The following is a 27613-nucleotide window of genomic DNA, read 5'->3' as shown; positions in this document are numbered from 1 at the left end:
AAATGTTTGCAAAAGACTATGCCAAAATTTAGGTTGTTGAGTGTGTATTTTTGGTATTTTGGTATTATTAGGCAACAGAATATCACTTTTAAATTAAAAGTCCACTCCTTAAATCTCTCTCCAAATATCATGTATTATACTTTTCAATGCGTTGCTAAGATTATACTGCTAAATGTATGCCCCATTTAAAATAATCTGGTCTCAGATTGTGAATCTTCAAACAATCCAATATAAGCATTTTGAAAAATCAAGCTGTGCCTCTGTTTTTGGAAACACTGCAAAAAAGGCAACTGACCTGCAATTTCAGAGGAAAGCAAATAACAGCAATTGGAACACTTACCCTGGGAAATGCACTATGTAGAACAAAAATATGTTTAGGACAAATGTGGTATCTGGATTGTCAACTGTTGTCATGGAGAGAAACTCGTTTCTATCCATTTGTAGGATGAGACGGGAAATGCATGAAACATCATAAATATGCCAAAGTGGAATGATAGTTAGATAAATGGTGGTACATCCTACCCTGAAATTCTGTGTAGCTATTAACAATAATGTTTTTTTAAGAGTATGTTTTAAGTTGGAAAATGTTCATCATATTGAGTTGGCCAAAATGTTCATTTTCTTATGGAAAAACCCAAATGACTATTTTGGCCAACCCAATATATTAATAGAAACAAGTTGTCAATCAAATAGTACTATAACATTTTAGTTCAATAAAATATCTACTTTGTGAGTTTCTTTTAATGGATTCAACCTCAAAGAAGGTGTACTTATTTTCTTACAAAGCAATAATATTATGGGTGATTTTAATGTATGGATGTACTGTAGTTTTCAAAATTCTTATAATGAATATACATTTCAGAAGAAGACAGACCATCATTAGTGATATCCAGTATAAACACTTAGAAGCAGTTCCAAGAAAATAGTGGCTAAATGCCATTGTATTGAATTACTATGAAATGAAACTTCAGAAAATAATGTCTGTTTCTAAGCATTACCCACACTTGTCAGTAAGACAGAAAACTGATACCATCATTTAAGGAGCACTTGAGGAGAACCAGACATTAGACAAAGCACATTATACGTATGATTTCCTTAGTTCTCACCACAACCTCATGAAGCAGAAACAATCATTATTCCCATTGACAGATGAGGAAACAGGTTAGGAAGCAACATGACTGGGCCAAAATCATCCCATTAGCAACTGGTACAGCTGGGATTCCACTCGTGTCTAATTTCATAGTTTATGGTCTTAATAACTACACTGGAATTGTTCCTTTATATACACACTTCCTATTCAATTTGCATGTAGAGATACAGGCCTTAAAAGAGTTTTGATCAAAGTAACACAGACACTTTTTACTACACAGGCCAATGGATTCCAAGATTTTTGAGGAGTAGGATGCTTTGGAAATTAGAAACAATGAGTGTGAGGCTATAGAATATGCTGTACTTCACTGACTTTTGCTCAGAAGATAGACACTAACAGCTCTCCTGCCTAAACCTACCACACTAAAGGGCTCCAAGTTTCCAGAGTCAGACAGACTTGTTCTGAGAAACAGAAGTTACCGATATATGGCTTAACTTCTCAGAGAAACTTAGAGCCAAATGCCAGTTCCCCCTGTGTCAGCACAGACAGTGCACTGGTCCCTGAGTTCTCCATCCAGATCCAGAAGGCAATTCTATTTCTAGGTAATTCGTGATTAAAAAAAAAAAGGAACTGGAAACAAAATGGAGATTTATAGTTAAGAGACTCACGGCTTTCTTTGGCAGAGAAGACGAGAAATCATGGTTTTATAATGTTTATTGGCTTCAGGGGCCAAGAGTTTCCTCCTCTAAGAGGATGCAATGGCTTTTCTGGTCTAGCTGCCTGCTTTCCCTGCAGTGGAGGTGCCTTATAGTACTGACTGTGACCTAGAATAACTAAAAAGTCATAGTGTAAGTCTCTCAACCACAGCCCCGCCGACACTGGTGGCATGATAATCCTTTGCTGTGGGAGCTGTCCTGAGCATTGTAAGTTGGTGAGCAGCTTCCTGGCTTGTACATACCAGATGCTGGTAGCACTCTTCTGGTTGTAACAGATATCTTCACCAAAATTGTCTCCAGACATTGTCAAATGGCTCCTGAGAATTGCCCTAATTGAGAACTACAGATCACAGTGCATTCCTAAATCTAACCTTTTCACATCTTCTAAAAAAAAAAAAAAAAAAGCTTGACCTTCCTGTGGTACAGAATGCCCCAAGAGCTTGTCCCTCTGGCTGTGGCTGATTGGGCAAAGGATAACATGTGACCCAAGCCAGGTCAATCATATTTAGTCTTTTTGGAGATGGCATTTAAGATACAGGAAGTGAGTCAAATATACTTGTTGTATACCGTGATGCTAAGTGAGATCAGAGTTGGTACCAAAAAATTAAAAGCTTTACACCAATCCCTAAGTTATGGGATAGCAAAAGATAAAATCCTTGAAGGAACCAGTCTACACAGAAGAGAATGAGGGAAAGAAAGATCAAAACAAAGAAAATAAGATGGGAGCTGCCTAAAGAGCTTATGAATCCTGAATTTCCTGGTGAGTAAAACTGAAATAATCGAAGGTTACACCTTATGGGGCTGGGGTTGGAACTGAATAAACAGTTTGGCTGTTTTTGACATTTGGCTGAATTTCCTATAACCAAGCTCCCCAGGTCTTCTCTGTTTTCTTAAAAAATAACTTTTGCCTTTCTTGGTCTAGTTTGTGTGTGAGTGTTTCCTTTCTAACCACCTAATGATTCACAATGAAAAAACACAACATGAGCCAATCTAGAAGGTTATCTTTCTCCATCTATATCTAGAGGACCATGGACCCTAAGTCAAGAGGTTTAGCTTAAAATTCCTGCTCTATGACCAGAGCAAGTGAGTCACTTCTCTGAGTCCTGATTTCCTTACTGAAGATTTTGAAGGTCAACTCACATCTGGCTCTAAAATGATGAAAGATAAAGATGGGGAGAGATATCTATTATCCCTTTGAACTGTGGACTCTCTGTTTGACAGGCGTATAACATTGTTTACAGATGGTGGTCAAGACTGGGTATTAGAGTCAGTTAGTTTCATCTCAAGAGTTAGCAGAGCTACAGCTTACCAATCATGGGGCCAATGGAACATTAATGAACCATTCTAAGTCTCAGTTTCCTTCAAGTTTAAAAAGGCAGGGAGAGTGTATCTACCCTGGTGGTCCTTGCCTTCAGGTTTTCAAGCCTTTTTCGTCCACTTCCATGCTGGATAGATAGGGTTGACTCATATAACCCATAGGATATTGTGGAAAGAATAAAGGATAACTTCTGAGGCTCTATCATAGTCACATTGTGGCTTTTACATTGTTCTCCTGGGTCACTCACTCTGCAGGAAGCCAGCCACTATGGTGTGAGGACACCTAGCTTCCTTCAGAAGGGAACAGAGGCCACCTGCTCATAGCTCTGTGAAGAGCTGTCTTAAAACCATCCTCCAGCATCAGTCGAGTCCTCAGATCTTGGCTGCAACCACGGAAGGGACCCCAAACCAGGACCACCCAGCCAAGCTGAATTCCTGACCTATGGAAATTGTGAGATAGTGTCTGCTGCTTAAAACTGCTAACTTCGGGGGGAATGTAAATTGTTACATAGCAAGAGATTAGAAAGATGGTATTGTTAGGATGAGTAAATAAAATAATGCATGAGAAATGTTTAGGACAGGGCATGGTAAATGGTAAACTCTCAGGGCACATCTATCTGTTCCTGAATATATATGAAGCCCTAGATCAGTGCCTGGGATATAGTAAATGCTCATTAAATACAGATTGAATGACTGTCAGATATTACTATCTTTACTACATTGATCATCATCATTATACATAAACTCGATCCAAAATCAATTCTAAAATGAGCTGGACCCTCAAACTCATAGACTTGAAGAAATTCCTTCACCTTATCTTCTCTAACACACATTCAAATACAGCTATTTGAAAAACCTAAAGCCAGAGAAACAAGAATTCAAACTCTATGCAAAGGGCTGGTATTTGTCCAACTCTGCAGAACTGTAGAGGCACCTTCTTTATTACCCTGAACCATATTTAGATGAAACAAAATATATATATTATACACCACAATGACACAGATGAACCCATAGAGAGAGGAGTGAAACCAGCTACTTACCATCGACACAGGAAGGTCGGTTTCTTGTCGTTCCAGCCACTTTCCCAGGTAGACAGGAACACTTGACTGTTTGCGACCGCTCCTCAATGCGGTTTTTATTACAACATCTGTGCGCAGCAATCACTTCACATGTCCCTCCTTCTGGCGAGAGAGAAAGAAGCGGGATGCTGATTAGAGATCATTCAGTGGCCATTCAGGTATGTGCATGTGTGAGTGGAAGGGTTGGGAGAGTGAAAAACGTAAAGGGAAGGGTTTCCATAAAGTGGAGTTACTATGGGATTCTCTCCTACAACATATATCTATACATGTGTACAAGACTGCATACAAGGGATGTGTCACATCATCTGGGAGAAGACAGGCATCAGGGCACAACATTTTAAATGCAACAAAGAGCAACAACCAAGAGCCCTCAAGAGGCAACTCTTCTGGGCTGTATGTATGGAGAGGCAGTGGAACAGTGAATGCCCGGAGATAACACACAATAAAGATGCTATGAGATTTAAATGCATTTGGAGAGCTCACTCCTGCATTATCTTTGTGTTTAGAATTCTCTGAGCTCCGACTAATGACCAGAAACTGACACTCCAGTAATATAGAACCTGAAGTGGCAAGAAAACTGCCCTGAAACGAGCTTTCCCTCCTAGCACCCACTCACTCTCAACGGAGTTGTATAGAAAATCTAGTTGAAGAGTCATTTCCCCGATCCAGATCTCACCCAAAAGTGACAGAAAAAGAAAATCAGTATGTGCTTCACATGGAATCTCAAACTACAGACTAAGGCATATGGCTTCACTTAATTATTACAGATCAGCCATGCTCTCATCAGCATTTACTGGCGACCTAACGTATGCCACTCTCTGCTAGGTTCTTAACAGGTGCTCTGCTGGGTCTGTCTAAAGGCCAGTGAAATTCAAGTGGATCTTTTCAGCCCGACGGATACCAGCTAAGCCAGTTCTCCAGGGACATAAGAGGTACTCCAAGTGATCAGAAACCTGGGATTTATTTCACCAACGTCAAGTTTTGCATTCAGGAAGAATGTTTTTCATTTGTCCATAACACTTAGGCATTTAGGCTTTTAGGACTCAGTTGGCAGTAATTCCTCAAGCATTTGTTAGGCAACCACTGTCTACAGGTTACTGTGTTCTAAACTCTTCAGGATGTGTATCCAGCCTGCACATGCTGGGCACTTAAGAAACACTGAAACAAAGGAACAGAGGGAGGGACGACAGGAGGAAGGGAAGAATTTAAACACAACTCCATCCCAATCTGAAACAGTGCAACTGGGGGGCTTGCAATGCAGGTGGGGAATGGGATTATTTTGCTATTTGCCTTTGCTGTCAATGAAATGTGGCAAAGTCTGAAGACACTTTTCATTGTCATTACAGGTAGAGGGTGAGAGCTAATGACATCTAGTGGGTAGAAGCCAGGGATACCCCTAAACATCCCACAGTACACAGAACAGACCCCACAACAAAGAGTTCTCTGATCCAAAGGTCAATAGTGCCAAGAAACCCTGGTATAATATGAAGGGAACAATCACAAGAGTCTCTGACTGGACTTCCCTGGTGGTCCAGTTGTTAAGAATCTGCCTGCCCATGCGGTATCATGGGTTCCATCTGTGGTCCTGGAAGATCCCACATGTCACGGAGCAGCTAAGGCGAAGCACCAAAACTACCAATACTGAGCCTGCGCTCTAGCGCGCACAAGCCGCGCTGCTCACAGGCACACACACAGCTCTGGAAGCCCGCGTGCTCAGAGTCGGCGCCCTGCCACGAGAGAGGCGTCACAGTGAGGAGCCCGCACCCTGCAACGAAGGGTAGTCCTGCTCACCACCAGTAGAAACAGCCCACAGAGTAATGAACAGCCAAAAACAACCAAACAGAAAATCTCCGACTTAAGCAGATGAATTGTGTCTTCCTCCATAGGATGAAAGAGTTTGAGCTTTCCAACAAACCTGTTTTAGCCTCAATCTCAGCTCTGTCACTGTTGAAGTCCCTCAGTTTCATTATCTATAAAGTACAAATATCTGTAAAGTACAAATCAAAATAACCTTGCGTCACAGAGTTATGTAAGAATGAACCAAGGTAACACATGTTAGCCCTGAGTCTGCCACATAGTTGAGTTCATATATGGTGCCTATGGTGGGACTATCCAGCCACACTGATGTTATATTTCTTTGGGAATGCTGCCCTCCTTTCTGCCTCAGGAACGGTGCAAATAGGTTTTCTCCCAGAATACTCTCTCCCATCTTCCCATTCCTCCATCCACCACTCACACGTCAAATGCATAGACTGATTACCAAGGTCAGATCCTTAGAGACATTCCCTAATCTCCACCATTTTTCAGTCTCTTAGAACTATACACATTTGCTTGCACGACTGTAACCACAAAACTGTAAGCTTGGTCAGAGTCAAGGTTGTTGCTTGTCTTGCCACAGCACTATAGTCAATAGCTGGTGTGGGTAATCCATAACTATTTGTTGAATGAATGAAAGAATAAGTAAATTAATGAAAATCAACACAATAAGTATCGAGTTCTCTGGACATAGATGGAAAGGGACACCCATTCCTTTTTAAGGAATTAGGAAGGCTACTGAAGTTGAGTTGAAAGGTAGGGCTTCAGCAGGGGATGATGGAGGGGAAGCATTTTGCTAATGTGAGAGGTTGGGACATGATGTTAAAACAAATGTTTAATCATAGGATGACACAGGACAGAAAATTTATGAAGAAAGTATAGTGAGTTCCCATATATCCCACACTCTAACTATATATTTCCTAGTTTTAGGCCCTTAATATTAACATCACATACTAGTATACTACACTTGTTACAATTAATGAACAAATATTGATACAGCGTTATTAGCTAAAGTCTAGGCTTTATTCAGATTTTCTTAGGTTTTGCCTAATGTCTTTTTCTATGCCAGGACACTTCCAGGATCCCACATTAATTTTAGTTATCTTATCTCTTTAGGTTCCTATTGGTTATAACAGTTTCTCAGACATTCTTTCCTTTTTGAGAACCTGGAGAGTTTTGAGCTGTGTTTTTTTTGTTTTGTTTTTTATAAAATATCCCTCAAATGAGATTTATCTGATGGTTTTCTCATGATTAAACTGTTGTGTGTTTTTGGAGGAGGATCATGGGGGTACAGTACCATTCTCATGACATCAAATCAAGAGTTCGTATCATCAGCATGACTTATTACTCTTGATGTTGACCTTGATCACATGGTTGATCCAGTACTTGTCAGATTTCTCTACCATAAAGTTACACTCCTTCTCCACTCTATGGTGTCCTCTTTGGAAGGCTGTCACTGACTACAGCCCATCCTTGGAGAATGGAGAGTTATTTATGCTCTGTCTCCATCTCTGTGGGGTTGCAGTATCCATTACAATTTTTGGAAATTCTTCTACAAGGAATATAGGTCAGTTCTCTCCCACTTAATCATTATTTATATCAGCAAATTATTTATATTAATTGATTGATGAATTAATCATATCAGTATGGGTTCATGGCTCATTGTTATTTATTTATCCTTTGGGTTATAATCCAATACTATGCTATTTATTTTGTTGATCAAAATGGTCCAGATTTGGCCATGATGAGCTTTTCTAGTTGATTTGCCTTCTTCTTCTTTTTGAAAACACTTCCTTTCTTCCTGGCCCTATGTTATGATCCTGCCTCATTGTGTATATTTCCTGTCCTAGTCCTAGAATTAGCCATATCTCTAAGGAGAGTCAGGGTATTTTAAATACCTGGGACAATATTTTAAATGTTGGAACAGATGGAACTGAGCACTTGAAACAGGACTGAACAGAAGAGGATTTCCCTCTCCAGAGAGCAGCCTTGGGGTGATTCCGCATTGCAATGAGGTACAACGTGACTATGAAGCTAAGAAAAGATGTGATCTGGATACTGCTCTTGAGTGACACCATGTCCACTCTTTGACCCCATTCAGGAGGAGTCAGAGATGGCAAAGAAGAAGAAACAAGAAGAGGCCACTGCAGAACCCTAAGCAGGAAGTAAGCAGGCTTGAACTTGGATGACGAGAAGAGTATTTCCGTCTCACCACCTGCCCATCACTGGATGACAGTTAATGAAAGAGCAGGGCTAGAGGCACAATTCACTCTTTAACATCGACACTTGCAATCATGTCACTTCAGCTTGTAATTGTCAGCAACAAGTGCCCCCAGTCAAATCACTAATAACTAGTTTTATACTTCACGAAAATACCACTAATTCTAAAGTCACCACTTAACTTTAATGCAAGATTGGAGCAACATTTTTGATTGAAAATGGCACAAGGCATATGAAAGCTCCCAGGGCATAACTTGAATCTTGTTTCATTTAGAGCCAAGCTAGCAGGGTGACAGACAAGCCAGATCATCTGAATTACTGACCGAGTTTGATAATGTGGACAAGGAGGTGGCCACTGGAAGCCCAGAGCCAGTTCTCACTGCCCTGTTGTGGTGGTGGTTTAGTCACTAAGTCATGTCCGACTCTTTTGTGACCCCGTGGACTGTAGCCCACCAGGCTCCCCTGTCCATGGCTATTCTCCAGGCAAGAGTACTGGAGTGGGTTGCCATTTCCTTCTCCAGGGGATCTTCCCAACCCAGGGATCAAACCTGGGTCTCCTGCATTGCAGGCAGATTCTTTACCATCTGAGCCACCAGGGAAGCCCTGCTGTAGATGACTGAATTCTGTTCCCTGTCAGCTCTGTGCTCACTACACTTCAGCGAGCTCTGATTTGGGTGCGGTCCTTGGCACTTTACCTACATTAACTGTGAACCTCCCAGGAACTATACAAGGCCTTGTTCCCACTCAACAGATGAAAAGAAGGTTGAATAACCTGCCCAGAGTCACACAAGTGTGACCCAAGTCTGTTGCACTTCAAACTCACACATTTTTTGCATCTTGTCACAAGAAGAGTTTCTTTGATGATGAAGAACTTCCAAAAGGAAGTTTGACACTTTGTTTAGAAGGGGTATCAGGGTTAAGTATTCAACCTACCCCTCCCATAACTGTGTCCTTGACCTCACTTGCTCCACCCTTCTCTCCTTCCCTCTGTTCCAGGGCCACTGGTCCCCTTGCAGACTACTGGCTGAATGTGGCAGGAGTGATTCCTCTTGAGGGTTGCTCTGATTCAAGAGCAAACTGCCTCAACAAGTTGAACCCTGAAACACCTAGGACACTCTTCCAGTGGATCTCTGGCTCACTCTCAACTCTTCCATATCTTTTCCAAATGTCATTTTACCAGAGACACTTTTGACCACCCTACTGAAGTCAACTGAGCGACTTTTACTCATTGAAATCGTAATTCCTTTAGTCAGCATCCACGATTTCACTTTGTTCTGTGCCAGCCACTGCCCCACACCCAGCCACCAGGGTACCTGTAACTTTCCAAATGCAGTATATAATTTATTTATGTATTATACTTATTGTGTGTTTCTCAGTGGAGTGCAATTTTCCCAAGGACAGGGATTCCTGATGTTTCCCATTAAACATTGTCTGTCACATTATTGTTAGGATTTCAAAAGTACTTTTGATGCATATTTCATTTAAGCTGCAAAACTGTTCAAAGATAGATATAGGACTATCGTCATCTGTACTTTTTTGAGTGAGGATGCAGACTTAAAGCAGCCAAATGACATAGCCATAGAAGAATCGGCAATGATAATAGTATTCCAGGTGTTAACCATTCACTGACAATTTACTATTCATACTTACTGACATCATGGTGGATACTATATAAAGCTTCAATTTATTACATACTCAAAAAACCCACTGAGGTCATGATGACCCTCATTTTTACAGAGGAGGCAAGTGTCATCAAGAGCAGCTTAAACACTTACTCACATTTTACTTAGCAAGTACCTGTCAGCATCTGGACCAGAATTTAGATCCTCTGACCCCATATATGTATCCTTTCCCCAGTCCCACCCTGGCACATATGCTGCCTTTTTTCTGAAAAGGGACAGGGAACTGACAAGTGCTCCATTTTCATTAAAATCTTGTATATAAAGTCAATGACCCCAGACCACATCTTCCTTAGGCTAATGGATGATGGATTTGCACACTGGAAGCCAGAGGGGTTGCTCTAAATAATGAGCCCATCTGATCTTGACAAGTTGAACTATGGCTTCAAGGACACCTACTGCTCAGGTACACCAATGTGGAGATCAGAACCAGGTCTCAGAGAACCACAGGACCCTGCCATTCAGAATGTCTGATGGGCCCTGCCATATGTGGATGTGATTCCCAAAGTATATGCTTGTGACTGACCTAGCCACAGTCAATCAGAGAAATGTGATCTTTCAGTAGAAATTTAATCTTTCTTTAGAGTACTAACTATGAAACCCTGGTCCATAGGCTTGCAATTACAAAACAAAAAACAAAAAACAAAAAAGTTAGTTTTTTGGAAAAAGCTCAGATTAGCAGTCTTTTGATTAGAATTTTTCAAAATTTGCCTCATGAGACTTCACAGATTATCTGAGGGGGTTCAGTTACATCCACTAGAAGAAAGGAGAAAGCAACTCTTGATAATTTATTTTTAATATTCAGTATAGCACTTCAATGTTTTATTTAAATGTTTATTTTAAGATTCAGTATAATCCTTCAAAGGGATTCCTTTGCTAAGGAAAAAGTGAAAACAACTGTACTTGGCTGATGAGCAGCTCGAAAGCTAATATCAAGTGACAAGTATTTGCTGGATGGATGGGTGGATGATTGAACAAGATGAAACATGAATTACAAGTCTGTCGTGGATTACTGCACAATCATTTAACAAGGAACTTACTGTTTCTGAGATGTTTAGATGTCTTTGGTACAGAATGCTATAGTAAGTTGGTAAGATACACTCCCCATTTTCAATTTCTATGTGTTTTTTTTTTTAATTATTATTTCTTGGCTATATCAGAAGCCCACATTTACTTTGATCCACCCAAGACACAGGGAGAGGCTGATCCAATTCTGTGAAAAGAAATAAAATTCTGGATTTCTATAATAAACACGTGGATAAAACTTTTCAAGACCTTCTGGAATTGACTGTAGCTTTTTTTACCTATTGGCCTCACTAGAAGGCTACTTCAAAAAGGAGACTGAAAATAAAAAGATTCCCAGATTTGGTTCCTGTGAAAGGGAAGAGTTAGGTTTGTCATAACCCTTTCTGGAAACTAGAAAATTGTTCTTTTAAATCTATTTTATCTGCATTTTAAAAATTGCACGGTGAATTGTCCTTTCAAACCCAACTACCAAGGTTATTGCAAAATCATAATGATAATATTTGTCATGTAAATGCCTTTCAGTCTTTGGCACCAATGCCTGACCATTCTAAATTTCATCAATCCAAGTCAAAATGATTTCGAGATGATCTATGGCCTCTCAAAGCAAAGTCATTTAAGTACTCAGAAAACTGAACTTTCCTTTCTTGCTTACGGATTACTTGGAAACTTGCTTCTTTTCTGGATTTCACTCAGCGTCTGTAGAATCAGCCAAGAAGACAGGTGAAGTAACCTTTTCGCTATTGGCAGGGAATGTGTCATAAACACAAGCCGGTATGGGATTTGTCTGTGCTATTCAGATTTTCTAGTTTGTGGTTTGTATCATGGCTTTGTCTATAGAAAACACATCTAAGGTGACATATATTATAAGAAATTAGCCTTCTACCCTAAATCTAATCTTAGAAAGGGGCCCCATTGTTCTTCCAGATTAGAAAGTAAATGCAGTAATGACATGATGAATGCAGGCCAATCTGAAAAAGTTAGATGTGTTAGACGGACATCAGTTTCCTAGTTTTCCCTCCAATACACATTTTTAAAACAGCGGCCTGCTTCCCACTCCTTTACCCCATGTTTCCCAGGAGGCGATGGGCAAGTCCCCTGCTGAGAAGCTCCCCAGGGCAGCTCTCCACTTTTTCTGTCTGCTCTTTCTTTTGGATTTATCAGCATTTGGAGTGCATTATCAAAACCTATTTTTAACAGGAAGAGAAAGTTCCTAATAGCCCCAAAGGAAAAAAAAAAAAAAAAAGACAGCATTTCAAGATTATTTCTGGCAGCAGCAACTCTCTCTGAGGTGGAAAAATTTCCAAGCCCAATATGCTCCTAGCAGTGATCCCTCCTTCCCAATTCAATGCATCGCTGTCTTGCCCTGTATGGGTGAGGAAACAAAAAGAAGATAAATTGCTAAGGAGATAATATTTCTTTAAAAGAGAGTCCCCACGGATGACAATTATATATCTTGATGGAAAGGGAAGATGAGATTAGGAACGATTGGCAGGTGGATGGCTAAAAATCTGATGATTGGGATCTTAAATGGTTTGTCCCCCCCTCCCCCGCCATGGACATCTAGTAGAAATAGCTTATACTGACAAAACTGATTGATCTGAGCTACAAACTGGGTCAACCATTTAAAAATGGTCACTTGTGGGAAATTGCTAATATCTAATCCTTTTCATCTGTCAAAGAATTTGACACTACTATATTTTGGTGTTGATGGTTTCATGTCCATGACCAAGTGTAGCCAAGTAATTCGAAATGATCACAACACCAAGTTTTCTGGGAAAGAAGATGCTAGGGGAGAATGTAAAGCTGAGGTGGAAAATAATCTTTTTTTTTTTAAAGTTAACGTAAGTCTAAACTCTGTATTTTGGGAGGAGGGGGGCTCCTGTACTTACTATTCAGGTCTTCTTTAGGTGGTCTCCTTGAGTCAGATTGTAAGTTAAATCTCTCTTCTATATGACTCTTCAAGCTCATATAATTATCCCATAATAATATTTACAATGCACTATTTTGGCATTTTTAAAGAATATTTCACTTTTCTTATCTCCATAAGAGCAGCAACGTTCCTATTTCATTACTTTATTACTGGGTCCATCTGTGGCCTGTAATTATTTGTTGAATGAACTTCTTCCCCAAAGACTAGCTTTTGTCCCCCATGTCTCCTAATTGGAATGATAGGTTTATCACGTCTCCATCCTGTTGGGCTACATACTCTGTAATGGCAGGAAGCTCATCTTGTTTACTCCTTTACCCCTAGTGTCTGGGACATGTGAGTGTGTGTGCTTACCGGCTTAGTCATGTCCAAGTCTTTGCAACCCCATGGGCTGTAGCCTGCTAGGCTCCTCTGTCCGTGGAATTTTCCAGCAAAAGATACTGAAGTGGGTGGCCATTTCCTTCTTCAGGGGAACTTCCTAACCCGGAGAATGAACCTTGCCTCTCCTGCATTGGCAGGCAGATTCTTTACCACTGCACCACCTGGAAAACCCATAGTACCTGGTGTAGACATTCATGCACTTACTAAATTACTGAGTAATTTAATAACTGAATGAGGGAAAGAAGAAAGGAAAAAAAAGCAGAGGAGGGAAGAAGGAAAGTGTGAGATAGGAGAAAGAAAGAGGAAGAAAGAAGAAGAGAAGGGAAAAAATGAAAGATGGATAGACATTAATCCTCTTTGGGGATCTTTTCCTGAGTATCCAATATGTGGTCTTTTCAGAAAATGAACTTGAATGATAAATGTAGCTTTGGCAAGGAAGTGACCTTCTAATACACCTTCTAGAAAAATCAGCTTGGAACTTTGGTTTGGGGGAGAGCCAAATTGTACAAAGGAAAAGATTTTTACTCTAAGCAAAATGACTGGAAAATGAAATTGCAGTTAAGAGTAACCATAAGGAAACTTCAGTCCTCATTAATGGTAAAGCCAGGATATATCTGCTTATAGTGGAAGCCAACTTTTGAAGAAAATGAATAAAATGTGATTAAGGAATGCTAAGATTGACATGATAATTTGGATCTAGCATTTTCACTTTATTGCAAATGGTTCCTTTCTTTGAAAGCTGTTAAGTGTAAGAAGAAGCACAGGTGTTTTGATATTCACTTTTATAGGACTTCTCGATCAAGGCCTTATAAATAGCTCTCTTGGAATCTATTGTAGCGGATGTCAGAAATGCATATTTAAGACTGTGTTAAAAATGCTTTATTGACCCAATGGACTGGAAGGAAGCTCCAAGTGTCTTTGTAAATCATTGACGAGAGAGACACTAATGGATCTTTAAGCATGTTTTGGTCAAGGAGGGCAAAATGGCTGCTTGATTTGTTTATACTTGAGATTAAACAAATTACCATCTCCTCTGTCCCAGGGTTCTGCAGTATATACAGTGTAGACAAATGCAGGAAAAAGAAACAAATTCTGGGCCAAACAGTCATGTCTGAGGCAGTAGAGCAAAATGAATAAAATATTGTAGAGTCAGGCCCCCAAAGTTCAAGTCCTAAATCAACTTCCTATTGTTTTCTATTCTATGTCTCAGGGTTCTCCTCTGTAAAATGTGAATAATAATAATATTAACTTATTAGGGTTGTTGTGAGGACTAAACTGTATGAGAATTAAGTGAGTGCAGGCAAACTGATTATAATAAATAGTTGTTAATACATTGACCAGCACACAACATGTCTGCCATAAATAAGAACTGACATTCTTCTTACTATTCACATAAAAAGTGAAACCCAATTTCAAAGACACTACCAGAGGCAGTTATATGTGACGTGAATTTTGATGGAAGGACACAATTCCAAAGGATTGGAAAATGGAAGCATTTACTTTTCAAGTTCCAAGACTCTCCTGTCAGATGTCTGAACTTCTGGTGCAATGACGGGTAGTCTATCTGCTTTCTACTTTGCATCCTTGCTTCATCTGCTCTTAAGTCTTTATTCATTTTTATTCTGTTTCTTTGTGATGTTTATTTAAAGGCATACCAGCAGGAATACACTCTGAGAAGGAAGCCCAGTAACAAGGATAAACTTTTAAAAATTCTCTTAAGGAGGGCTTCCGTGGTGGTCCAGAGGTTAAAAATCTGCTTTGCAATGTAAGGGACACTGGTCTGATCCCTGATTTGGGAGGATCCCACCTGCCATGGAGCAGCTTAGCCTCTGTACCACAACTACTGAATCTGCTTTCTAGAGCCCACGAGCAACAATTGCTGAGTCCACATGCTGCAATTCTTGAAGCCCACACCCCAGATCCTGTGCTCCCAAAGAGAAGCCACCGCAATGAGAAGCCCCAGCACCTCAAGAAGAGTAGTCCCTGCTCATCAAAACTAGAGAAAGTCCAGCCATAACAATAACAATGAAGACCTGAGCAGCCAAAAATAAATAAATAAATAAAAATAAATTTTAAAAACTAATTCTCTTAAAATGGGATTCTTCTATTAGCCTCCATGGGTAAGTGTATGGATATTAAAAGGAATGTGAGTCATGACAATACACAGACTCCATTATCAAAACATAGAAGGACAGCAGGCAATGCAATGGCTCCAAATCTATTATCTCTAAATCATAACTATTTTATGACATATTTTTCTCCAGCTAAACAAAAATACACACATACAAAACAATACTCCTGAGTTAGCTTAGAAGCATAAACAAGATCAAGATACAATTTCAGATTATCCAAGGAGAAATGGCCTTAAAATAACACCCCCTGAAAGAAGCATTTTTTACTTTAGCGTCTGATTTTCTCTGGTGGGTCCTCTTGCTGAGTCTTAAACTGATCTTAAATTCTAAGTCCTTTCTGTGGTACCCACAGGAGAACCACATGAAAATCCGTAGGCATTAGCTTTTACTTCCATCTATGGTCTAATTACTCTCAAATTCCTAAGTGAATTATTAAGTTTTAGGAAATCTGTTATACAAATACTAAAATTAACATTTTGCTATGTCTGTTGAATTCTATGGGCTTCCCTGGTTGCTCAAATGGTAAAGAATCTGCCTGCAATGGAGGAGACCAGGGTTCGATCCCTGGGTCAGGAAGATCCCCTGGAAAAGGGTATGGCAACCCTCTCCAGTATTCTTGCCTGGAGAAATCCATGGACAGAGGAGCCTGGTGGACTACAGTCCATGGGCTTGCAAAGAGTCAGACATGACTGAGCAATTCACACACACACACACACACACATTGAACTCTGTAATGGTTTTGTGAAGAAGTGGTCTCTACATTATCAATTTCTGGGACTTTTCTTAGACCTAAAGGATCCACGTGTAGTAAGATATTTAAGACTGTAACATTTGAGATTGTATTTTAGAGCCATATTGACTGGATTTAAATGCTGCCTCCACCCTTTGGGATTTGTATTATCTCAGGAAGATCATTTAAGCTTTCTATTCTTGGTTTCCTCATCTGTAAAATGGGGAAAATAACAATACTTTCATGATTAGGGAGTTGTGAGGATCAATGAAGCACTTGAAGTATGCCTGAAGTATAAGAACCATACAAGTGTTTGCTGTTAATAGTCTTGCTATTTTTACTTTTAGCTGTTGTAACCATTAGGACTGCTGAATGACTATCTCTGGGTCTTCTCCCCTTAGGTTTAGGGTAGTTCCCAGTCCCCTTGTGGGAGGTGGGGCCATTTGAGTATTTTTGTATTAAAAGAAGTGATCTGTCACTTTCATGTTATTGTTTAGTTGCGAAGTTGTGTCTGATCTTTGCAACCCCATGGACTGTAGCCCACCAGGCTCCTCTGTCCTTGGGATTTCCCAGGCAAGAATACTGGAGTGGGTTGCCATTTCCTTCTCCAGAGGATCTTCCCAAGCCAGGGATCGAACATGCGTCTCCTGCACTGGCAGGAAGATTCTTTACTGCTAAGCCGCCAGGGAAGCCCATCACTTTCATACCAAGCTTTTAATTCCTTGTGGAAGACTCTGGAGCTCTCTTCCTGTTGGTGTAGTAACGAGCAGTGTTTGAGATCAGAGATCAGCCAACTTTTTCCATAAAGGTCTTAGGTCAAAAATGTTTTTGGTATTGTTGGCCATCTGATCTCTGTGGCAATTACCAAACTCTGCAGTCGGAACACAACCGTGAACAAAACGTAAATAAAAAGCATGGCTGTGCACAAATGAAATTTTATGTATGGAAAATGAAACCTGAACGTCATGTAATTTTTTAGGGGTCATAAAATATTCTCCTTTTGATTTTTTCCAGCCATTGAAAAAGGTAGAAATCATTCTTAGCTCATGAACTATTAAAAAAAAAAACAAATGGTGGGCCAGATTTGGTCTATGGACTATAGTGTGCCCACCCCTATTTTGGATATTGGCTGCTCCAGCAGTTCTAGTTCCTGGGTGACACCTCCAAACACAACCTCACTGAGGAACTACAAAGGGCATGTTGCTTGATCAAGAAATAAACCTTCATTGTTTTAAGCCAAGGAGAGTGGCGGGTGGTTTGTTATTGCAGTTCAATACAGCCTAATCTGACTCATGTATTATTCTTTAAGGTGAAGAGAATAAAAAAGGTGTATTATCCCCTTAAGAGAGCTTAAATTGCTTCTGTAAATATGTTTAATGATAACTAAGGTGGAACCATTCCAAGGCTTTTACCCATGAAATACAGTCTTTCAAATCGATGCCATCCATGAAGAACAGGAATGAGATATAGCCGCTCAGCTTCCTCCTCTGTGCACATATCTCATCCAAGCCAAGGATCTGGCCCTTGTCATCTTGGTGTTTTATTGGTGTAGCTGAGAGGTAATCACAAAAGTATATATTTCTTCATATCATGAAAGTATGCCTCTCCTCCACAGTCAGCAAGATCAGAAAACACACATTTAGGGGAAAAAAAGGCAAACAGAAACTCTGATTTGTGTTACACATTGTAGAAATCATTAACTATGACTCAGGTAGAAAAACTTATTACTTCTCTTTTTGACAGTGATGACAATTTAATAGTATTTGACTCTACCGAGTTACATAAAGCGTCCGGAGGTATTGAAAGGGACTGTTTATCAAGATGATAAACAAGGTTTCATTTCCTCCCTGGCTGCATGGATGTGATCAGGAGTCTGAGGCCATCTGAAATCACTTAGTCTGGCCACCAGGCAGATGTGAAACTACATGGGACCATCTGTACTTGAAATGAGCTTCACTTAATTGACCTGCTCCACCAGCTCAGCACAAAGGGAGGCATGTTTGTGTGAGTACATGAGCACCAGGGCATTCAGTGTGGATTTGCTGACTGAGGGAAGGGTATTAGTCCTACTGAAACCCTGCTCTCTGGAAATCTCATATTCAACTAATCTGAAAACATACAGTCACCTTTGCCTTCTGTTTGCGTAAAGCAGGCTGGATAAATTCTCAGATTTCTGAGAATGCAGAATGAGTTTGAATTGGTGAGTATAATTAAAAAAAACATAAACTAAGTGTTTGTGGCACTTAGTAACTGTGGCAGTCATTAATGCCATTAATCATTTCTACTTTGTGCAACTTAGTTGTGTCCGACTCAATCGTGTCCAATTCTTTGAGACCCCATGGACTGTAGCCCACCAGGCTCCTCTGTCCATGGAATTTTCCAGCAAGAATACTGGAATGGGTTGCCATTTTCTCCTCCAGGGGATCTTCCTGACCCAAGGATCGAACATGCTTCTCCTGTGTCTCCTAAATTGCAGATAGATTCTTTACCCACTGAACCATTGGGGAAACTTCCTCCAAAGAGAAGTTTCTCTGTTCTTCTACAGAGAACAGAAAATAGAATACTACTACAGAATAGAAAAGTCTCTATTCTTTTTATCTGCCCAGCAAATTCTGCTACTTCTACTGGTACTTGCTTCTTTGTTTTCCTTAGGAAGCCAAAGGCCTCTTCTCCAATGTTAGATCATGGAGTTTTGAAGTTGTTGGTTCTACCTCTGATCCAGAAGAGTGCAAAGACTCAAAACTAGCTAAGTGGATTATGAATTCTCTAGTGACCAAGTGATTGCTCTAAGGACTGGTACCAGTCCTACCTAACTCAAGCTGTACACAATGAGGTCCAATTGTAAACTATTCATTCCTGGGAAAATATTTTTTTCTGGAAGTCTTTCTAATGAAAAGATGTAAATCAGGAGCTTGCCACTATCTTAGTACCGTGACATATAAGACTGCAAGTAAATGGAATCAACAAAGAGGCAAGCCAAGTGGAAAAATGGAGTGCTTCCTGACATTATTGTTAGTGCTACTTGATACAGCTCTGGCTGAAGCTGGCAGCTGAACTTTGGGCAGAACATGCTTTTTTTTTTTTTTTAGTTTGAATTATATATTCTACCACAAAGAGTCATGAAGCTGAGTTACACCAAAGATATTAAGAAGATTCTCTGCAACTATAATTTCTTCTTTTCTATGCATTTGTTATGTGCAGTACTCTAAGACAGCTTCTAAAAATGACCTCATCTCAGTGCCACCTCCTGAGGGAAAACTTCCTTTACTTCACCTATTAGGTCACTCCATATTTATTCTTTTTTTTCATAGAGCTAAAACAAAAATTTTGATCAGAGGACCATATACTCATGCATTCAAAAATATTTTTTCTATTCCTCTTATAACTATGATGGGCACGTGACACAGTTCTTGTCAATGGGTTATATATGAAAATTTGCTAAGTATATCCAGGAAGACCTTGCTTTCCTTACATAACTCTTGCCCCTTCCTGGTTACTATTTTTTGCTTCTTCCTATCTGAAATGAAGGCTAGATGGCTGGAAGTATAGCAGCCATTTTGTGCCAATGAGAGAAAGGAAGGTCAAAGAAGAGGTCAAGAAAATCATAGAGACTTTAACCTTGAGAGTGTTAAGCAACTGAACCCAAGTCACCAAATATGCCTCCAGATTTTCTATTGCATGAGAAAAAAAAATGCCTACCAGTTTGCTTAAGCTACCATCCAGATGAGATTCCTATTACTTGCAACCAAATGTAGTTCTGATATATTGGTACATGTTATAATTTCTGATAAATGCTTTAAAAAATATATGAGTAAATGAAAGGAAGTATCCTTGACTTCAAAGATCTAGTCAGAGATCTAAGACAGAGAGAAAATAAAAATGAAATAATCCAAAGTAGAAAGTAATAAGAGCCATGAGAGGGTAGACTCTTTCCATTACTGGAGTGTCGGAAGGATTACAAGACACTGTCTTCATCCTAATGGATTGAGTAAGACTTGCTGAAGTAAAAAGATTTGATTCAGGTCTTTGGTCCGTCAAGGATTATTTGTTCTTGTGGTGATAGAAGATAGACACTTTAGGTTCAAAGAACAGGGTGAGCAAATACCTAAGGATGAGGCCTGGGACAGACTCTAGAGTGGTCCCCTCTTCATGCTCTGTCAAATGCTCTCCCTCGCCTTAGTGAGGACGGTACTTTTAGGATATAGAGTATGGAATGTAGTATAGCAAAGGTGATAGAACAGCACTTCTGTGATTGGGTTATATATATGGTGAAGATAATGTGATGTCATTCCCATAATGATCTTTTATCTGTATCTCTGTCTGTACCTGTAGCCCCACCTCTATCAAGTCTTGTTAATATGCACTAAAGAGACCCGAATATTCACTGGAAGGACTGTTGAAGCTGAAGCTCCAATACTTTGGCTGATGCAAAAAGCCAATTCACTGGAAAAGACCTTGATGCTGGGAAAGACTGTAGGCAAAAGGAGAAGGGGATGGCAGAGGATGAGATGGTTGGATAACATCACTGACTCAATGGACATGAATTTAAGCAAACTCTGGGAGATAGTGAAGAAAAGGAAAGCCTGGTTTACTGCAGTCCACAGGGTCGCAAAGAGTCAGATACAACTTAGCGACTGAACAATGACTATTAATACAACAACCACAGAGACACTCTATTTCCAATGCTGACTTTGGCAGAGGATGTATGGAAATATCCACATGGCAAGGAATTGAAAATGGCCTCTAAGCACTGGGAGTAGTCTCTAGTTGGAAGTTATACAACTGCAAGGACATGGATTCTACCAACAACCTAAAGGATCCTCTGGGGAGAATCTACATGTCTGTCAACTCATACCCACGTAGTATACTTTTCCTCGAATGTTTAGGGATTAGTTAGGTAATTTCTGGCAAAAATCTCTATTGCATTTGATATTTGATTTCAGTTACCAAGGACATCTCCTAAAAGCACTCATAAGATCTAAACAAGTATGAAAATGTACATTTTGGTCTTTAAGAATCTGATTGTCCAGAGAAGAAAAGAACTTAATGGTTTTACCTTACTGAGTAAGATAATAATAATTCTTCTCCTTAGGGTTGTGAGGATAAGATAACGGAGTATTACATTACAGGGGTTCAAATGCTGTTGGCTTCTTAGAGTTGGATAAAAAGCAGTGGGTTTTAACAACAGAAAGTGACAGTCACAATTATCTCCATTTTACCGACAGCTAAATTAAGGGTCAGGAAGTTTAACTGACATGTCGAAATTTGCCAGTTAGTAAGACAAAACCCAACTGTTTTTGATGCCTATCTTTTCATTCTTTCTTCTGATAAGAGCATGTCAAGTTTCCTTTGGGGTGTGACTACTCCCTACAGTCATGGAGACTGGTCTGAAGATGGGCTTGTGATCCAAGTTGGTTCAATCAGGCTGAATCAAGGTTAAGGAGAAATACTGGGAAAAAACTTACTTTCTGTTGGACTAGATGCAAGCTGATCTTTTCAGAGATTCAGTGTGGAATCGAACTGATCCGGAGAACAGTGGAGAGAAGAGATAGGGATGGACCTGGCCCTCGTGTAGATCCAGCACTGCTGGCTCTTACCCTGGGCTCTTTCTATAAATGTGCTAATAAATTCTCTTCTTTTTTACTGTATTGGCTTCAGTTATTTAAAGAATTCAGTGGCATTATTTTTCATGTCACTTCTCCAAGTCCCCAACAGCAACTGGTATCCAATAATTCAATTCAATTCAATTCTAACCCTAACTACCTGGAGTTAGTGCAGACCCCGCAGGTTGAAGGGTTCAGTCCTCCAACACTGACCTCACTCCAGACAACAGTTGCAAATGGGATGGCCAAACTATCTGCACTTTTGCCTGACTTGGTGATAACTTCAGGGGTTCTCATGACTCCTCTGATTTAATAATTTGCTGGAATGGCTCACAAAACACAGGAAGGCAGTTTATTTATACTTACTAATTTACTATAAATGATTCAACTCAGGAACAGCCAAAAAGAAAGGATGCCTAGGACAAGGTATGGTCAGGGGTTGGGAGGAGGGAGGTTTAAGTGGAGCTTCTATAACTGCCCCAGGTACTCCCACCTCCCCACATCTCAAAGCATTCACCAACCCAGACGCTCTCAAAAACCTGTCATTCTATGAAGGTTTTATTGATCTTACATAGACATGATTGATTTAAATTGTTGGCCATTTGTGATTAACACAACTTCCAGCCTGCTTCTCTCCAACCCTCTTATACCTTGGTTTTCCTGGTACCTTGGTCGTCCTGGTGATCAGCTTCTGTCCTGAAACTATCTAGGGATCCCCAGCCACTAGTCATCTCATTAGCATACAAAATACACTTATTACTTTAGAGAGTGCAAGGATTTTACCAGCTGTATGCCAGGAACAGGGTACAAAGACAAAACACCTTTCTATAATACTCTGGGAATTTAGTTTTAGGGTTTTAACATTGTACGTAGAATCATTATCAAAACTTAATTTTTTTAAAATGCACATAAAATATTTGATACAGTGCCTGAAACATAGTAAATGCACAAACTGTGTAGCTGTTTTTATTATTAGTGTTACTGTAATAAAAATCATCTTTTAAATTTACTGAGAGCAATTGGGAGAGAGAATCAATTAGATAATGATTTTATGAGACATCTACTGCAGATGAAGTCCAAATAAGTCACCATATTGATTCCTAGCAATTGATAGTCAAACAATCGGGTGAACTGACTCACGGTCACCTGGATGGTTGAGCCTCTGTTGTTAAGAAATTCCAAATAACAGAGTCATGAAAGAATTGGTAAAATAGTATAGTAAAGACTCTTGAGCTCAGTGGTAAACCAAACATGGGTTTTAATCCCAACTAGGTCATGTAAAACATGCATCTCTTAAAGTCTCTGAGCTTTGTAAAATGGGATTGTGAGAATAACTTCATTAGATATTTGTGAAGAATAAATGGGGTAACAAATATGAACAGCTCAGTACAGTTTGACTCAAACTATAAAACTTCATAATCATCACTTTTGATGTTTTAATTATATTGACTGATGCAAATACACTGAATTTCAACTCTTAAGTGATGTAAATTAGACCTTAACATTTTTATGACCAAACAATATTGATTAACTGACATTTGAGCAATGTAGAAGCAACGTGTAGAAATAGATTAATTTAGACTTTAACTTAGACTAAATGAGAGAGAAAATTTCCCACCTAATGTGAAAAAATGCCATCTTTCAGAGTTTAAGCTTATGCCTTTAGATAAGTCAGACATAAAGTGACCTTGCAGTGAGAAATCTGTAAAAAAAAAAAAAAAGACTGCTCTTTCTTGGTTAGATGTCAGTTCGTCAGCACACATTTTATGAGTGATAATCTGAACAGCAGAATATGGTTACTAAAGTTTTGAGTTCCCTGAAGAAATAGCTATGTAAGTTAATGCTTGTAATGAAATAACATTAGGGAAAAGCTGGCTGAAAAGTACATAAATTTCAACCTAAGGCTAAAGTTTTCTTCTTCACAGCAAATTATATTCAGGTTAATGGGGTCAACATGGGAATTGAAGCTATTGAGGAGGCCTAGGCGTCACATACCAAATTTCCACTGCACTCAATAATGCATGAAAGTCATTTGGAAGAATGCTGTTTCCAGACAAGTGTTTGTGAAAATGCAAAGTGCTCAGAGAAGAGTCTTACACAAGGAATGCCTTTCTCCTTTTTCCCTCCACAGATTCACTTAGACCTCTGTCTCAGCCTAGAATGTCTTCTTTCCTACTCAATCACTTCACACACTCCAATCTCTCACCCCTAAACTCATCACTTCACTTTTTCTTTGGTTTATCGCGTCATCTTTGGAAGCTTAGAGGGCAGTCTGAAATGGCAGTCAAGAAAACAGATTCCAACTATTCAGGGTGTGATTTTACCCTTAGTTCTGGGATGAATTTAACTGTGGAATCCCTGATAAATGACTCTAACTATCAGTTCCTTTATCTGTTAAACAGAGTTAATTTTAAAAAGCCCATGGAGGAATAGCCGAAAAACACGTTAGGTCAAAATTAGCTCAGAAAGTCACTAACTGCTTCATTAGACTGAAGAGATGCTAACAGTGTAGAAGACAAGACAAATTAAAAGGGGAGAACAATTGACTCAAGAGGGCCATCTGTGAAGCGGGATACTTCCTGCCGTATTAGTAAACAAGGATGTCACAGCTGTGCATGATTCGTGATTCTGGCCCTCCAAATGTGAGCCTCTGAACCCCAAGGGCACCCAGGAAGAACAATGCTGGTCATTGACAGCCATCAGTCACTCCCCGAGGTGAGCAAGGACCTGAGGTGTGAATAATCAAATCCCAGGATGCTGGCCCCAGATGGGTGAGATGCATATGAAAGGAATGATTTCAGTAAGCCCAGTCTCTTGCATCTTCCCATACATAGAAAAGTGCTAAATTCCGAGACATCTGGTTTTCCTTAATAAACAATAATCTTTTGATGTTCGGACTACTTGCCTTTTGTTACGAGCTTCTGTATAACCTGACTCCTCCCCCTAGGTCCTCTGAACAGTTCTCTCAGGGTCACTTGAGATGCTGTCTCATAGGCTTGAAGTCCTAAAAATTCCCACCAAATAAAACAGAACTCTCAACTTCTAGGTTGTGACTATTTTTTAAGTCAATACATATCATGCCCACTCCAGGAAATAGCCAAGAAAAAGTCATAAGAATTAGCATTGTTAAAATTCTTATTCATTATATTGACTCTAGCTCTGCTTTACTTGAGTATGTGTGGTTGAACTGAGTGAGTTCAGTGCATTCGGAGGGCCACTGCTGCTTTTTGTGTTGGAAGGTTACAGACATAGTGAGTTTGACTCTATTATTATATTTTAAATTTCAGCAATGAGAATTGTGTGTAGTTTTGATTTCTTTTTACCATGATGTTTAAGTATCTACGGAATAGTCTCAGTTTTGCCTTTTGGCTCACAAAGCCTGAACGATTCCTATTTTGCCTTTGAAGCAGATGGAAACTTCTTTCTTTGTAGGTTCTTTGACTAGTCTAATAATTAAATTGACATAATGTAGATTAAGAGGAGAAAAACAAATTTAATTTCATAGGTACGAGGAGCTCATTAGAAATTTGAGACTGAAAGGGTAATCAGGTAGTTGAGGCTTACAAAACATCCTGAGCTAAGGAAAGGACTAGGGGCCTGGAGATATAAAGGGAAAGAAGGCCATTCATAGGAAAATGAGAGGAAATGTTTGGAAAACCAAAGTTGCCCTGCTTTGCAGGTAAGTTGCTTAGATGAAAAGGTATATCTCTTGATATGTTGTTGTTGCTGCTCAGTCATGTCCGACTGTTTTGTGACCCCATGGACGGTTGCTGGACTGTAGCTGGCCAGGCTTTGTTCATGGACTTTTCCAGGCAAGAATACTGGAGTGGATGTGCAACCCCTAAAATCCATGTTAAAATGTTCTTAGTTTATTCTAAGGACATTGAGTACAGTGACATGATTGAAGTGGTCTTTTAGTAGAACTGACTGACCTCCTATGGGAAATTTTCTCTCTCTTCCAGGTATTGTAGGGGAGCAGAATTGGTCACCCCAAAATATGCCTCTTTGGCATATGAATTATTTTAAGCTGATATTTTAAAGAAAATGGGGGCATAAAACAACTCTGAAAGCCAACTAGAAGTTACGCTTTTTAGAAAACTATTTACATTTCTAAGGGAAACTCCAAATGTAGGGGTGTCTCCAGGAAGAAGAGGATGACTCAGTCTCTAAGAACTCCTACTAATGGAGATGGCAGGAACGTCATTCAATCTGCAAACCAACCTTTGTTTACTGTGCTCTTTTTGGTCATCTCCCATAACTCACTGATTCACCCCAGTATCTTTTGTCTTTAGCTAAAGACGATATAAAGGTAGTGTCTTTGTCCGTTTTGGCAAGTTATTCACTTTTCTAGAGTCACTCCCAAGTATACAGGAGGTATACATGTAATTAAACTTAATTTTTCTCCTGTTCATCTGTTTTATGTCAATTTGGTTATCAGACCAGCCATGGAACCTAAAAATATTTCTCCTCCAACAAGAATAATGAAAGCAGCCATCCAAGAGCTTTTTAAGAATGTTTATAGCAGCTTAATTCATTACAGTCCCAAACTGGAAATAACTTCAATGTTCATCAACAGCTAAAGAAATTTGTGGTATGTTTACACAGTAGACCAGTATATAGAAATGAGAATGAGCCAACTACTCCTGTATGAAACAAAGGCAAAAAGTGGTCAGATACCAAAGAGGATATAGGATGTTAATGATTTTAAATGTCTTTTTTAAAGGCAAAGCTACATGGTATTAAAACTTAGGAAAGTAATTCCCTTGGAGAACAGAGCAGTGACTGAAAGGGGTCACAAGGGATGTTGTTGGATTGCTGGTATTATTCTATTTCTTTATGTGAATTGTGGTAGCATGCATGAATTCAGTTAGTAAGAATTCATTGAGCTGTTCACTCATGACTTTATGCTTTTCTCAGTGTATCACTTCAGCTCAGTCGCTCAGTTATGTCCAACTCTTGGCGACCCCATGAACTGCAGTACGCCAGGCCTCCCTGTCCATCACCAACTCCCAGAGTTTATTCAAATTCATGTCCATTGAGTTGGTGATGCCTTCTAACCATCTCATCCTTTGTTGTTCCCTTCTCTTGCCACCTTCAGTCTTTCCCAGCATCAGAGTCTTTCCCAATGAATCAGTTCTTCATTGGGTGGCCAAAGTATTGGAGTTTCAGCTTCAGCATCAGTCCTTCCAATGAATATTCAGGACTGATTTCCTTTAGGATGGACTGGTTGGATCTCCTTGCTGGCCAAGGGACTCTCAAGAATCTTCTCCAACACCACAGTTCAAAAGCATTAATTCTTTGGCACTCAGGCAATGGCAACCCACTCCAGTACTCTTACCTGGAAAATACCATGGATGGAGGAGCCTGGTAGGCTGCAGTCCATGGGTCATGAACAGTCGGACACGACTGAACGATTTCCCTTTCAATTTTCACTTTCATGCATTGGAGAGGGAAATGGCAACCCACTCCAGTGTTCTTGCTTGGAGAATCCCAGGGATGAGGGAGCCTGGTGGGCTGCCATCTATGGGGTTGCACAGAGTTGGACACAACTGAAGCGACTTAGCAGCAGCAGCTTTCTTTATAGTCCAACTCTCACATCCATACAGGACTACTGGGAAAACCATAGCCTTGACTAGATGGACCTTTGTTGACAAAGTAATGTTTCTGCTTTTTAATAAGCTGTCTAGGTTGGTCATAACTTTTCTTCCAAGGAGCAAGTGTCTTTTAATTTCATGGCTGCAATCACCATCTGCAATGATTTTGGAGCCCCCCAAAATAGTCTCTCACTGTTTCCACTGTTTCACCACCTATTTGCCATGAAGTAATGGGGCCAGATGCCATGATCTTAGTTTTCTGAATGGTGAGTTTTAAGGAACTTTTTCACTCTCCTCTTTCATT

At 39.8% G+C, this 27613-nt stretch overlaps 1 protein-coding gene across 2 annotated transcripts in view; it reads right to left on the bottom strand.

Annotated features, from left to right (window-relative positions):
- TAFA1 (TAFA chemokine like family member 1) overlaps positions 1-27613 on the bottom strand; it is a 506784-nt gene that overhangs the window by 103550 nt on the left and 375621 nt on the right. Inside the window, exon 3 of one of the 2 annotated variants that reach the window (XM_043443219.1) lies at positions 4164-4304. In XM_043443219.1, the coding sequence (XP_043299154.1) occupies positions 4164-4304 (141 nt within the window). The remainder of the gene's footprint in view (positions 1-4163; positions 4305-27613) is intronic. The other variant, XM_043443220.1, reaches the window with a different exon arrangement.

This window comes from Cervus canadensis, chromosome 22, assembly GCF_019320065.1.
Source record: "Cervus canadensis isolate Bull #8, Minnesota chromosome 22, ASM1932006v1, whole genome shotgun sequence".
NCBI classification, from domain to species: Eukaryota; Metazoa; Chordata; class Mammalia; order Artiodactyla; family Cervidae; genus Cervus; species Cervus canadensis.
The sequence above is the reverse complement of the archived record's forward strand: the minus strand, read 5'-3'. Positions and strand labels throughout refer to the sequence as shown.